The following is a 14,744-nucleotide window of genomic DNA, read 5'->3' on the forward strand; positions in this document are numbered from 1 at the left end:
GTCTATCAACTGAATATTCAAAACCAGAACAATCCAATGTAAAGACAACACATCAAGTATACACTTGTATCATAATATCTACGGATACCCATCACTATAAAGTGTTTTAAGTTGTGCTGCTAGTGCTAAAATTCAGAGACAAATTCACATACAGAAATCAGGAATTAGTTCCCTTCCCACTCCCCATGTATTAAGTATATGCCACACACACGGCTGCAAACTACCGCTTCTAAATATTGCTTCTGAAAATCAGTAATGGTGACAGAATGGTACTAAAAGCTAACTGGATCTCAGTTTGTAGTACGCCCCATCTCAGTCAATACAGTACACATTTTAATATCTGTAAATCTTTATTTCACAAACTTAAGAAGAAAACATGGTAACATTGCCAAATCGAAGGCATATATACTAAATACAAATGCAGAATACATTGTTTTGTATAAAGCAAATGCCCAGATCCTTAGTGGAACTTGCAAAACTAAAAGCACACTATTTCTCCAAAGGCTATAACTTAAAATCGGATTGCCAGCATCGGAAGTCCCAATGATTACTGATTTTTGCCTTTCAAACTGGAACCAGGCTTCAGTCTAATTGAAACACATTTTGGATTCCTCCTCTGCTTCCAAGTCTCAGATCCAACTGGACGGGAAGCTGAGAAAAGATACTATTTTCCCCCCACTCAGACTGTAAGATCAAATCTATGACAGAACTATGCACCTGAAGTTCAGACATTTCTTGAAGCCTTTTCAGTTGTATCAACAGAATGCGTGGTTAAGTACGAAGGGAAAGTGCTTTTTGCAAAGAACTAGAACTGTTACTCTCATTCAACCCAATCACTGCGAGGGTGCTCAGTCATGTTTCAAATGCACACAGAAACAAATAAAACTTAGGAAGAATGCATGGAAAGGCCTTTTTAAAATCAGTTTTCTGTTTTCATGATTGTTAAAAGCTATGGAACATTCCAATTCTCTCTAGAGCAGTTATGCCAACTGATAATATTTCAAGCTGTGGTGTCATCAAACTTGTGGGCCACTTTGTAAGCAAATATAATGCTTGTGATGCCAGACTGAAGGAGATGGCAATAAAATTCTTTTATTCTTTCTCAATACAGGGAGTGGAGTGGGTGGGGATGAGACAAGTTTCCCACACTGCTCTGTCAGTTACCTCAAACTGGAATTGAAGGTACCACTTCTAAGGGTCAGAAGACAGTTCAGTGTCCATCCCTTTGGGTGGTGCCAATTAGTGTAATTCTGTGACTTCCTGATGTTGACACCTGCCCACTACTAACTGGATCAGCAATTCATTTCATGATGACCAAACCACCTTCAGATAGTCACTACTGGCCTAAGCTGGATTTGAATGGTCAATCTAGAGGGGAAATGCTCCATATCCCAGTTAGCAGTCTCAGACTTTTCATTTGTATTAATCAATGGGAAAACAAAGGCTTTTTTTTGTTCAAGCAAACTTTAGCAGGTGAAACATGGAAGAGGTGCAAGTTTTAAAAGCAAATCTACATTAAACTAGTAAGAATGAGTTGTAACAAACTGAATATTTAATGATACACATTTTAAAATAGGTTGGAAACACTCATGAAACACTACATAATTCAAGTTACTTGGGTATGTTGTCATGCATATGTCCCCCATTTCCTGAAATTCACCTTAATGTAAATACATATTTACCTGAAAGAAGTAAAGCAGAGAGAGAGACAGTGTGTGAGAGAGAGGTATTTTGTGAAGTGGAGTTTTGACCAAACGTTAACTGTTCCTTTGTTGCCAATACAGTCAATCCTTTAAAATCTTTGTTCACAACCTGTGTATATGATAGACTGTTAGGGCTCGTTTGCAGCAATAACTGTCTGTTGTGGCATTCTAGCTACCAAACACACAAAGTGCATATGATTAAAATTACACATATTTCACTGAAAAGAGGAAATACACATAACTTACCGCGCTGCTTATCCACAGTGGAGTCACAGCGAGTAATTTTTTAATCTTTTTCCTCCAAAAAATCCAGTTCATATTCTAGCACTATATGCAAAGTTCTCAGCTTAAAATTCAAAAGCATTAGAAATGCACAGCGATTCTAAACCCAGGATATTTCCTTTAGCTCCTATAACAAATACAAACTATTTATTCAAAAATACTATTAAACAGAAGGATACTTCCCGGGTGAGAGCTTATATTCCAAGTTTCAGCCTAGACTGAATGATTTTGGCCACACTGCAAACCTCTGAAAATGGGGATGACAATGGGAAATAAATTTAACCACAATAAGGTGCCACAAAATATTCTGTAAGCGACTTGTCCTACTATTGTTCTGCACTCAGAACTTTGTTGAAGTCACTAGGAAATCTGTGTGCAACTCAATGGCAGATACAGCCCTGTATCAATTAGGGTCAGGAACCTTTTAAGTGAAAAAGAAAGCACTTTAAACTGGAGAAAAAATGCAAAGGCACCCAGCTTCCATAGCTAAGTATTATTCAAGTTTAGGTGTAGGGAAACAACTTCTAATGGAAGGAAAAGAATTACATATACCGGTAATTAATTCACACAGACCAGGAGAGTAACCTATCAAGCTGAAACAGTTGAAGATCTTCCAACTGTAAAAGCTGGGAAGCATGGAATATACAAGAAATAAGAGACCCATTTCAGTATTCTGCTTAATGGCCAAGCCCTTCATACAAAATTACATATTAAAAAAAAAAGATCTTTTAAACCACTTAGTCACCAGAATGAACTAGTCAAATGTTCCCAGACCCGAGCACACTGACCTTTTGACAGTTACCAAATGTACTCAACACTTATCTATTTATTACAGAATAAAATTAAGAGCAGACAGAGCTGAATAAATTCTTAGAAATGTCCAGCAAACCCAGCTGAACCCTAACAGATTTTATTTTAAATTAAACACAGCAGTTCATAACCCTTTCTACTACAGCAAGCAACTCATCCTCTGAGCACAGGAACTCTCACTGAGAAACAAGCAGAAAAACTGCTGAGGGGCACATTCAGTATTAGATACACTTTTTTAATTGGGGCCCTTAAATTAGAAATATCTAACATTATTTTCATTTATTGAAGAGTTAAGGATTTAAATGCAAAAGCACTAGACAAGCATTACAGTGAGATGTAAGCTCTATGTACTACGTTTCTTGATGTGAGGGGGAAACAGATGTCAATAGAAGAGCTGAAATGATCTGACTTGTATTTGGCCAATCAATGTACACAGGCAAGAGGAAGCACAATGAATGGTGTCATCTCTAGAGCAGAGATGATCATTACTTTAAAATTCAGGTTGGTGTCCACTTTCACAGGGATTCATACATTAGCCATTCAGCTGAGGCAAGGCACCATAGCAGTAGCCAACAATGTGGTTTGGAGGGACATGAAATAAAAATAGGAGTCAAAGTTAAAAATCATTGATCACATCAAGTCAGGAAGATCATAAAAACTCAGGGACAAGCAATTTGTGCAGATACATGACGACTATAATGCCCTTTTCCACAGGTAGCCTGCTTAGGGCTATGTCTTGAATCAGGGCAGAAATGAACTACAGTTTTGACATTCTTGGAGCAAGCTGTGAAAGGGACATCAGCTTGTCAATGGACAGGCAAGCAGTGCTCTTAAGACAACCATAAGCAGAACACAGCTGGTAAAACAAAAAGCATATGCTCCTATTCGTTAGTTTAAAGCAGAGTTTATAGTCAGAACATTTTATATCTTTGTCAGAATTGTACAGAAACTAGAGATGCAACAATAAAACATTCTGTTCTACCTTCCATATGATCAACAAAATTGCTGTCACTACCAGGTTCTTTATTGTCTGGAATGGTTAATAATATCAGAGGTAGAATGGATGGTGGGGCGGGGGCAGATGAGATTTGATGTTGAGGGAACAGATATGAAACACCATAGAGACTTTGCTGTCACTTTGACAACTCCTGAGGCATCTTTATAACAACGATTTAAACCACAGCTGTGTGCCCATCACCATTTCAGACTTAGTGGGCAAAATTCTGCTCTCTTCATAGTTGTAAAACAGGAGTAACTACTGAAGTCAATGGGGTTCATACGGAGTTACACCAGTGTAACAGCTAAAGATGGTTTCATCGCCCTGGCAAGTTAGAGACTTCTCAAAGCAGGTTGGCTGACTTTTCAGGAGCACAGAAAGATAGGGACAACATATTATTAAACTAGAGACATCTATCACTCTCTGATAAATGCAATATATAATTGGTAGAAACAATGTTTAATATAAATACGGCAAAGAATGACATGTTATTCTTTTAACCAGGATATCATGTAATTATTAATACAGCATTCTGGGTTGCCTCTCCATGGCTCCAGTTTCAATTAGAAGCTTCTGCTTAGAATTTCTAGCAGGTATTTCTGTAGTGAAAGGTCATTATGAGGTCCATTGAGTTACATGGCCAAAACTAATGGATAAGTGTTCTCAGTTAAACATATTAAATACCTGAAAACCCAATCAGTTGCATCTCATCAGTTGTGAAGGTTCACATCACCTTTTTATCGTTACTCTGGACATCAAAGAATTCTGGAGACTGCCTATCTGAATATTAAAAAAATAAGTTATTCCTCCTTTGATGCTACTTGAAGGTAAAGAAAAAGCTTCAATTGTTCATTCAGTTCGCCGCTGATGTACCATGAACATTAAACAAATCTGATACACACCTGACTGGATACTGACATCTTTACATTCAGTGGAATGTGTTTCACTTAACATAATCCAGACAGCAACAGAGCCAATCCAGCATAAACATGTCCAAGCTGTTTTGGTTATGTGCACCTCTTATAAAGATGGACATGAATAACACTGACCTACTAAAACACAGGCATTTGCAAGGCACATACTAAATGCAATAAAAATAAATCCACCATACATTGTTTGGCATTTTGAGTACATTCAGATATATTAAACAGAACAAAAAAATCAAGTCAAATAGCAAGAAGCTTGCACTCTACAATGTGTAACAGAACTGGCTCCTTCAGGGTGAAGTATGAGTTGGAACCATACCGAAGTGTATTATTTCTATCCAGAAAGGTTACATAAGTCATTCTTCCAATTAGCAAAAGGAGAGATTTGTTGTTTCCGCCTTTCTGAACATTCTGTTACTGTGTACCAGGGTTCAGTTTGTTTTATTTCTTGCATCCCTTTCTTGAATATCCTTTCATTGTGTCAGAAGAACAGTATTTTATTTGTAAAGGCGCAGATGTGTCTCTAGGAAATTTCTTTATGGAGCCTCATACCTCTTTTTAGATCTGACTCTAATACTTGTGTACCATCAACACCAAGTAAAACTTCAGACTCTCCCCAAAAAACAAAAAAAGAAAAAATCAACCCCACCAACAAACAAAACACCAAAAAACCAAAACAAAAACCCCCAAACAAACAAAAACAAAACCCACCAAAACAGACAGATTGCACCAAGAAGCAATCTGTAGATTTCTTCATTTCTAATGAAGGTCGGTGTTTATTATTTTAAAACTCCCATCTCTGCAGATTCTTAATGCTTCTGTCATGTTGCCTAATTAGATATATTTGAAAAAACTGGCGTTCCCTTTTTATGGATGTTTACATGATCAAAATTATTACAATTAATGACAGATAGATTTTCAGACAAGTAAAGTTCAGACATCACTTGGCAGAAAAATTACTAAAATTAGCCCTTGGCGCAAACCATGTTAAAGAAATAGGTTACTAGTGAGTTGAGAATTAGGAGTGCTCTCTTTTTAATTAGAATTTTTTTCAATCTTAATGTAATAAATAAAATGATGCAACTGTAAATAGATAACTTAAATTCATAAGGAAAAGAGAATAGCCTCCCGTAGCATAAATGTGCAGAAATGGGATTTCAGCAGTTTGTGAAAGTGATGGTGTACATTTCCCACTTCTTTCTATTCAAATCTTATGAAGATTTTTTTATTTGAAGTCTCTTCTGCAACCGTTTTCTCTTGGTTGCTGAGGATCTTCAAGCCTGTTTACTCACAGCCTGAGAATTTTTAGCTACTTGCCTAACATTAGTCTCCCAATCAGAAAGGAAGTAGTCACCAGAAACAACTTCTCTGGAAACTTCTCCAAGCATCCTCTCTATGGACTAAATTGTTATTTACCAGACATTTAATAAATGCTTCCTTCTGCCTCCATCACTCAAGACATTTGTTTTATTCCTTCCACTACAGACACTGATCAGAATTTAAGAGTTAGCTGAGCTTTATAATATAGGAGTTAAGAGGTGCAAGGTTTGTTTAAATGCCAGAGGCATGCTTGAAATGCCCCCCTCTTCAGATTGGTTACATTCTTCAGGATGCTAGCTATTCTGACTGGCTATATAGTTGTGATCTGAAACAGTGTTTTTTTCATTCCTGATAGCACTAATAGTTGCCAAGCACAGTTGCATTCACTGAGCTGTTAACATCTAGTCATTCAAACTGTCCATAAGAGTTATAAGCACACAATAGGAATAACAGAATCATTGTTTCGAACAGGGCTGTTGGTAGGTTAAGTGTATTTATAAAGGTGGTCATTAAAGGAAAGTTTCAGCTCAACATTAAAGAGAGGCTCTTTCCTGTGGCTTAACTGTTGCTAACTATGTAGGGAAGTAAGAGGCAGGAACACAATGGTAGGATGAAGGCCTTCACTTGGTTTGACAAGTACACAATTACAAAAACCATTTTAACAATACATGTCTGTTTGCCACTAGAAATCCTTCCGAGTTCCTAATGTTTTGCAGAGTGCCCTGGAGCTCCAGGGTCTACCAACTCAAGGCTATTTAAGGCACTTGCTTGAACTCTTTTGCCCAGAGAGTTTTGCCACATGAACTGAGGTGCATTTTAGGAGAATACAATCTGAGCAGACCAAAGCTTTTCATTCTTTCCTCAGGAGCATTAGTCTTTGTGATACAATATTCCAGATTGGAACAGGATTACATAAAAATAAATCCCACTGCAGTTCTCTTCGTAGTGTGTTTTACTTTCTTTCAGTCAGATCAGTATCTGCGAGATCCAAAGAAAAGTGTACATGGAACACTGCAAAACTGGACATCCCATTACTGACAATTATCTTCTCTGTAGAGGGAGATATCCCACTGGCATAATTTCACCATTGTAATCAGAGATACTGTATGCTTGTATTGCTGTAAAGGAACGGTCGGCATTTCTATGTGTGCTATGCAGGCAAAGGAAGAAAAGGATAGAGACAAGTTCTACAAGGATTAATTCTTGATTAATCTCATTAGTTATAATGGAAGCACAGAAAATTATATGAAATATAACTCCATGTAAGTACAGTATACTCTTCAAGCCAGGAACTGTATGTGCTAGTCCTTATAATCCTTTATCTAAAGTTGGAAGCCACGTTACTGTGTGACAGAGGTAGGCTTAAACAGAGCTTTACACTGACGAGTTCTTCTGCGCCAGGTTTGTCCAGGTGTTGAGAGCACTCTTCAGTCAAGTAAGCCTGACAGAATAAAAGCTCCTTTCCCTTGAATACTGTGCACATTAGAGAGGAGGAAAAATAATTAAGGCAGTAACTTCAGTCACTATTAAGATTTTTACTGTATTGGGCTGTAGTGTATATATGGGTAGAATATTCACCCAGACTCTGTGGTTTCTGATAGTAGAGAAAATTCATTCTGGTGCTGCTTCATCCTTTTCCTTCTCATAGTTTTAGCTGTACATTCAATTTTGTATACGCTACAGCATTATACACCTCAGTCTCTCAAGGAAATATGAAAACTTCAGGAAGTCTGGATGTAAAGGCAGTTCCTAGAAGGCCAGTCTTATTAGGCTATGTAATAAATTTGGATAACTCAATACCATGGGATATGCCTAGCACACTGGTAAAAAGTTCTTGCTTCTAACCTGTGTTCCAAGGTTTGCTGGCTGAAGCAATTTGAGACAATCCATGACTGAAGGTTGAGGAACATGCATATTGCCAGATTTCAATGAATCTGGGATTAGCGTTTCTGTCTGGCAGCTAGTGATGATTCCAGTCTGCAAATCTTTTGGATTAACAAGGTTTCAGGTTTCAAAGTATTTGTAAATGGCAGTAACATACAGCATGACATTCTGCCAGTCTGGACGTTCAGTTCGCACCATTTCATTGATGTCCTGTCACAAAAAGAAGATCAAAATTAAAACATGACCACCTTGCAAGTTCATGTTCATGTAGTGCTCATCAAAGCTGTAAAGCTCCCACTCTGAGAAAGGCTTAAGGAAAGATTTCCATTTTGCTCAGCATGTTATTTGCCAAGTTCAGATGGCGAAAGGTACTTCACGGCTTAAAAGTTTAAAAACAGTTATTTTTGGGCCATCTGCTAAGGGCTACCATCTCAGTGAAAAGCAACATCAATTTTGTGACCTGCAGTTCATGAGTCCAATATCAGAGTATACCTCAGCTTTCTTCTCATTTAATGCTAACAATAAAACAGTTGAGTATTGAAAGACTAGAGCCCAAGTGCTGCAGTTAATGGCATGCATGCAGAATTCCACTCTGCACATGCACTTTCCACAGCAGGATCAAGGTCTAGCTAGGTAACTGAAACGTCACTGCACAAACTTGCTCCTTAACAGTCAACCTTTTTACTTGGCACTGTCAAGTGTCACTTTACAACAGTACCGTGCAGTGGTGGGCAACCTGCGAGAGCACGCAGCCTGTCAGGTTGCCCACCACTAATACAGTTATTTCCAAGGTAGACATTTAACTAGGAAAAATTAGCATTTATTACCAAATCTACTAAAATATGTACACTGAAGGAGAGGCAAAATGTGAGGAGTTAATATTTACCTAACGAAGCTATGAACTGATCTCTACCTATTCTAATTATTTATATTTCACCACAAGTGAGTAAACTGATTTACAAACAAGTAAGATGGATATATCTTGCTCGACAACCTAGGCACAAAACCTATACGCAAAGGAAGGGAAAGAATTCAACATGTTTTTTAAACCTTCTTTATTTTTTGTGTCTTTTTCTTAAACATTACCTAGATTCATTTTTAAGAGAGAGTTCAAACAGAAGCAGCAATTGTGATAAAGTTCACTTTATGAAACGAGCTGTGAGTAGTCAAAACACCACGTTCAAGGAACAGCTGAAATAATTTCCCCTAATGTTACTCTCATTAACATTTATATACACAGTGACCATTTGCCACACAAAACACACAGTGTATGCTGCATATCCTGCTAACAAACTTTTCCTATGAAAGATACGATTTCCTCTTATGAGATTTAACTCAGTTTGGATGTACCTGAGCCTATGAAAGTGTCTGCATGTGTAGGGATTACATTTTAAGACCGTTTTTGGTCAGCCAGTTCCAGGTATCTTGTAAAGTCCTCTTTCTAGTACTGTTATGTACTGTAATGTCAAGGGAGAGGAAACTGCCATGTAGCTAACTGCATGTAGGCATTTCTACAGCTGCTCTCAAAGTCTATTTTTACATCTGCATTTGGTAAAAAACTTCACATTTCAAAATCATGAACTTCTGAGGTATTTAAAAATACTCAGCAGTTGTATCTCCATTGTGAACAAATACAATGGCTGGTCAGAGGTTTTGATAAGGATCAAGGAAAGTGTTATTTTTAAATGTCTGACTATATAGCATTGTGAGTTGCTAACTCAATGGTAGTTTTGCTAGAATTCAAGTTACACTAGTCCTAATTAGTTATTTAAATTCTTTTTCTGGTCCTGGCAATTCTAGCTGAATTGCTGGAGACATCTACCAGGGCTTGGGTTTCTTCCAATTCCACGGCTTCAGAAAAGTCTTCCTCTTCTGGTAATTATTTTCATAATGACAAATTAGTAATTCTTTTAAACTCTACTCAGGAATTTCTTCTTGTAGGAATTACAAAGCCTCTTAACTATTGTTACTTGGAGAAACAGTTTCACAGTTAAAAACTTAATTCATTACAGACCTAGTATCAAATTTTCTATTAATGCTGCCACTGTTCAATTATGAAGAAAAAGAAAGCCTCTCTAGCCAACAATATTTTGGACATTTGCTGGTCTAACAGATGGACCACGGAAATCATGACCTTCACACTTTATTGAATAAAAAAACAACTTTCATGGGTTTAATTTGTACCTTCAGAATTCTAATAAATTCAAACCATTTGAAATGTAAACCCAAATCTAGAAAGTACGTTGTACCCACAGTTCCTTAAGCCACCAGCAGACACACATCCCAGACTGTATAAAAAGCCTGGTATGTCTGCCCTGCAGGCTTTCTAGGCCAGAATATCTGTGAGCAGTTAATCTGTACTCTACTTTAGCTTGGCTCTATTGTTTTGAATATTAATGGTTTCTTTATAGGCTACAGTTTGTCACAAGACAAAATACCTGCCCTGTCAAGGAAGAAGCCAAAAAATACAACAAACAATTCAGAACAGTAATGTCTGCATGGGGAAGTAGCCTTCATAAAAATATACAATCATTTTTCAGATCATTCTGGGGCAAATGAACTGTCCTCATTATATTGCTTCAGGCCCAAAACACAGTAATCTTTCTGTCACAGAACTTCATGGTGCAAAGTATAAAAGACAATTTATAAACAGGACATTATCTACTTAACTTAACACTTACCAGAGTAGATTTTATGCCAACACTTTCAGCTGCCTGAAAGGCCAGAGTGAAGTTTCTTCTCTGTAAATTTAATACAACATTTATATGAAAACAGAAGGAAAACTACTTAACATTTAAATGGACTTGTTACTTGAAAACATTTCTAATAAAACCCTGTAGTGACTTCAGCTACAGTTTATAACTAAACCACATTTATAAAGATGTGTCACAGGCATCATTCAGTACAAGGGATACATGAATGCCTGTAGGAAGTATTTACTATCTGCTGGAATCGGGTAAAGATTTTTCAACAATGCTAGAACAGACAGTGATAACTGGGCACTTTAATTTGCCACAGATAAAATACAAAAAGAGCCAAAAGCCAAAGCATCAAATGATAAGTAGGGAAAGGATTTTGTTAATTCTGGAGAGGGATGTGTTTTTACATCTATATTTATAAGAAAAATGCCGCTAAAAGGGATTGCATTTTAAATTAAATGTTATCAAATAAGGAGAAAAAGTGAATATTGAGCAAAGTTTGGGAAATAGTAAGTTTAATAAGATTCTGAACTTCAACCATTAGAGGAATTGTTCAAATCAGAGGTAAATATAACTTTTAAAACTTCATTTGATAAAAGTACAATAGATTGGAAATGGTAATCAATAAGAGGTCCTTGTAGCCACTTTTATAAAGGTGGTAGAGATGCACTCAGGGGAAGTATATACCTTTAATAATCTATTCTAGGTAATCCTTTAGCACTCCTCAGAGTAGTAACAGATACCATATGAAATAAATCTTTATGCCAATGTCCAATGCAACTTATGGAAGATTCTTCTCTTAACTCTTACCAGGCTTAGTGTTTATGTAAAACCAAAGATATAACTTTAATATTCATATGGATGTGTGATTAAATGGAATTTCAAGTACAATTTAGCTCTACACAAGTAAAAATCTCAGCACTAAGTCTTAGAAGAAACAAAGGACTGTAAAGAGGATACTTAAAGAGAAAAAAGGAAAACATAAGATATTAAGAAACAATGATTATTTAATATATACCAATGGACTGAACAATAAGAATCAGGGGATCCATTAAGGTGAAAAAATAGTTATTTGTCCATAAAAATGGCAAAAGTAATAAACTCTCTCTTTGTGTGTGTTAAGAATTTTTTTTTGCATTTGTTACGGAGAGTAACAACAATGCATCTCCGGAAGATGGGTATTAATTACAACACACTGGAAGAAACTGGGATTATTCTTTTTCCCAATTTATCTTTAACTTTTTATCCTTTAAAACACTGATTTTAAATTTTGCTCTGGAGGAAAGCAACAAACACCCTGACCAATATGGGATGGAAGCATGTTCAACAAAAAAAATATCCTCCTATCACCCAAAAAAGGGAATAAACTACTCCAAAGCACACAAGTTCCTGAATTTCAGACCTTTAACATTAAATGGCAGGGAACATTTTGGTTAAAGACTACTGAACACTATCACCTCAACTGAAAGCCCTTTCCACCCACCGTTTGTGATCTTCTCATCTTAAATTTATGTTCGTTCATTAAAGTCTTTTTACATTTGTCCCAAAGTTCTTATTTGTCCAATGGCCTCAAATAATTGATAAACCTTAATTTTATAACCACCCTTACCTAATTTAAGTAATATAGTCATGCTCCCTTTTAAAATTTTAATGCAAGGAAGTAATGCCAATTTTGTCTCTCTCTTGTTGCAAGCCCATCCATTCTATGTATTTTTTTTATCTGCCCTAAGGGTTTTTTGTTTTTTTTTAAGCTTAACTATATTTTCAGTTAGCATAGGCTAAACTGGATATTATATTACTGTACCTTGTCCTGGCTGTTCAGTTCTTGGTACGGAATGTGAGCTGGGAGGTAAGTATGGAGGACTGCACAGAAGGCCAACCCATCATTCCAACTGCTGCTGAAGTTTGTAATGTCAATATTCTGTAAGGGAAAAAAGGAGCCTATAAATGATAGCAGATTACCATTTACTACTGCTTTAGAATTTGACTGAAGTGATTAGAAAAATATTATTATTTATGTTGTACCATTTACCAAAAGAATGCCAAAGCACTTTAGAAATGGAGATGCAATTGAAAATTACTTCAGCTTCAGTGCTGAAATGGTCAGAGACCAGAATCCAACACTACTGAGGGTGAGAAATAGACCAGCACAGGAAAGACAGATTAGTTCTGGAAATTAATTTGCCTTCTTATTCACAAAAGATACATGATAAACATTAGCAAATGCTTTTGTGTTCCTTTTAGATAGTAATGTTTAAGTGAAGAACATGTTAAGACACAAGTAGAAACCAATTATAGATACATACTTCTGGACTTGTTCTGGAACTCCTAAAATATGCCGAGCTGCTATGATGTGTTTTCAAAGCATGGGAAGATCAGATTTTCTCATATTCTACTGTATTACTAATTATGCAAAAGGACTAATCAATGAGCACAGATATTTCCTTTCCAAATAAGGTGATAATTTTCATTAGAGGTAGCCGATACAAAATATTGTACAAACTCAATACTAATTCTTGTTCAAAGATGAGCCACTGGAATACCCAGACATGAAATATGGCAGGGAACCGGTTCTTTGAGTAAGACAGAAAAGTAAAATCCTTATTTCTTCACTCTGCCGTCCCACACACTCCATATCTTTCTGTCCCAATCAGCAGCTAAGTGGAACAATTAAACAATTCCCTTTATTCCACAAGAGTTTGTACACAAAGTTGTTGAAAAGAGAGTCTACGGCCTCTGCCAAATGAAGTTAGCAACAAGATGCCTGAGTGACCTTTCTAAATCACTGTGCACTTCGCTGCCGTCAGGAAATCAACAGTAAAGAGGTTACTGCCACCCAAATGGATGGCAGTGAGTTTAGATTCTTTTATTTAAGAACCAGCTGGAAACTGCTCCTACCGACCTATCATTTGAGACCTATATGAAGAAATGTAAACTTCTATATGTCAAATGAACCCCTCTCTTAACTGGACTAGACAGCTCTGCTATTGCTTTATATTTGATATTACACTAAAACAAACAATCTGCAGTCTCAGAATGCAAGAAACAGCAGATAAATCAACCTTTTTCCTCACAACAGTAATACCAATCACACCTCTTCACAAAAGGCTAATTCTAATCACTCCCTCTTGTTTAATCTCGATCAGAAAAGAATGTACAATACCAAACAGGATAAAAATTGAAGACAATGCAACTTAAATCATGCGAGACATTTTCTTGTCAAACCGATGAAGATTTTGCATTACAAATGGAAAGCAACAAATGCTGCTACTCCGCGCCCCACTGACCCCCCCCAAATCTTCATTTCCTACCCAGTGTCAGCTCTTTTTACACAAACTCCACAAAATACAAGTTCAAACTATGGTGATATAAGTGTACGTGCTTGGACTCACAATGCCTGCAGGCAGTAGCTTGTGCCTTGCTTTGCAATCGAGCAGCCTGCTTCCAAACGGAAATAGCTTTGTTTGAACCCCTCAGTGCTGTGGGAATATGTTCTTTGCATAGTCTCAACTTCCTCAAGACACAGAATGGAAAAAAAAAGCTCTCCCTCCTTGCCCCTCAAACCACCAGGAAGCTGGAATCCAACTGAATTAATTTGATTCTGGTCCTTTTCAGGAGATGTCAAAACTACTTAAACACTACTTGAATTGGGGAAGAAGGGGTCCTTTCAATTTCAGCAAAAAAATAATTGAGCAAATTTTATACAACAGACAGCACCAAACTTCAAAACAGCTCACAGTCAAAGCTAATACAAATTCCTTGCCATCTATTTATTCTAAGCTGCTCTATGAGACCACCCCCCACTGCTGCCCCGCAAGCCCCCTGACCCCCGTGTCACACACACTCCCTGGAACTCACCTTCCCCATCACATCTATGCACAGAACACAGATGAAGCTACAGGGAGGGGCTCTCCTCATCAAAATGCTTGTAAGCAGCCTGGCTTTAAAATGAATTCTCTCTCTCTTATGCCAGAACATAAGGACCCTCACTGCTGCCTTCCATCTTTGCCAGTCTCCTGTTGCAGTTTTGGCGTCTTCCAATGTCATTTTGATAGTTTTCTATTCTGCTTCTATTGTTCATTTCCATTTTAAGCTTGATCTACCTTGTTGCCTCTTGCTCTGG

The 14,744-nt window shown here is 37.1% G+C and overlaps 1 protein-coding gene across 4 annotated transcripts in view; it reads right to left on the reverse strand.

The window, feature by feature from the left end:
- Positions 1-327: 327 nt before the first annotated feature.
- The window catches only part of SPECC1L (sperm antigen with calponin homology and coiled-coil domains 1 like), a 107,146-nt gene continuing 92,729 nt past the window's right edge, over positions 328-14,744 (reverse strand). For 3 of the 4 annotated variants that reach the window (XM_030583523.1, XM_030583522.1, XM_030583524.1), the window contains 3 exons: positions 12,426-12,542; positions 10,604-10,663; positions 328-8,132 (listed from right to left, as the gene is read on the reverse strand). In XM_030583523.1, the coding sequence (XP_030439383.1) occupies positions 8,043-8,132; positions 10,604-10,663; positions 12,426-12,542 (267 nt within the window). In that variant the 3' untranslated portion in view covers positions 328-8,042. The remainder of the gene's footprint in view (positions 8,133-10,603; positions 10,664-12,425; positions 12,543-14,744) is intronic. The other variant, XR_004003036.1, reaches the window with a different exon arrangement.

The sequence above is a fragment of the Gopherus evgoodei genome, chromosome 13 (genome assembly GCF_007399415.2).
Source record: "Gopherus evgoodei ecotype Sinaloan lineage chromosome 13, rGopEvg1_v1.p, whole genome shotgun sequence".
In the NCBI taxonomy this organism is placed as follows: Eukaryota; Metazoa; Chordata; order Testudines; family Testudinidae; genus Gopherus; species Gopherus evgoodei.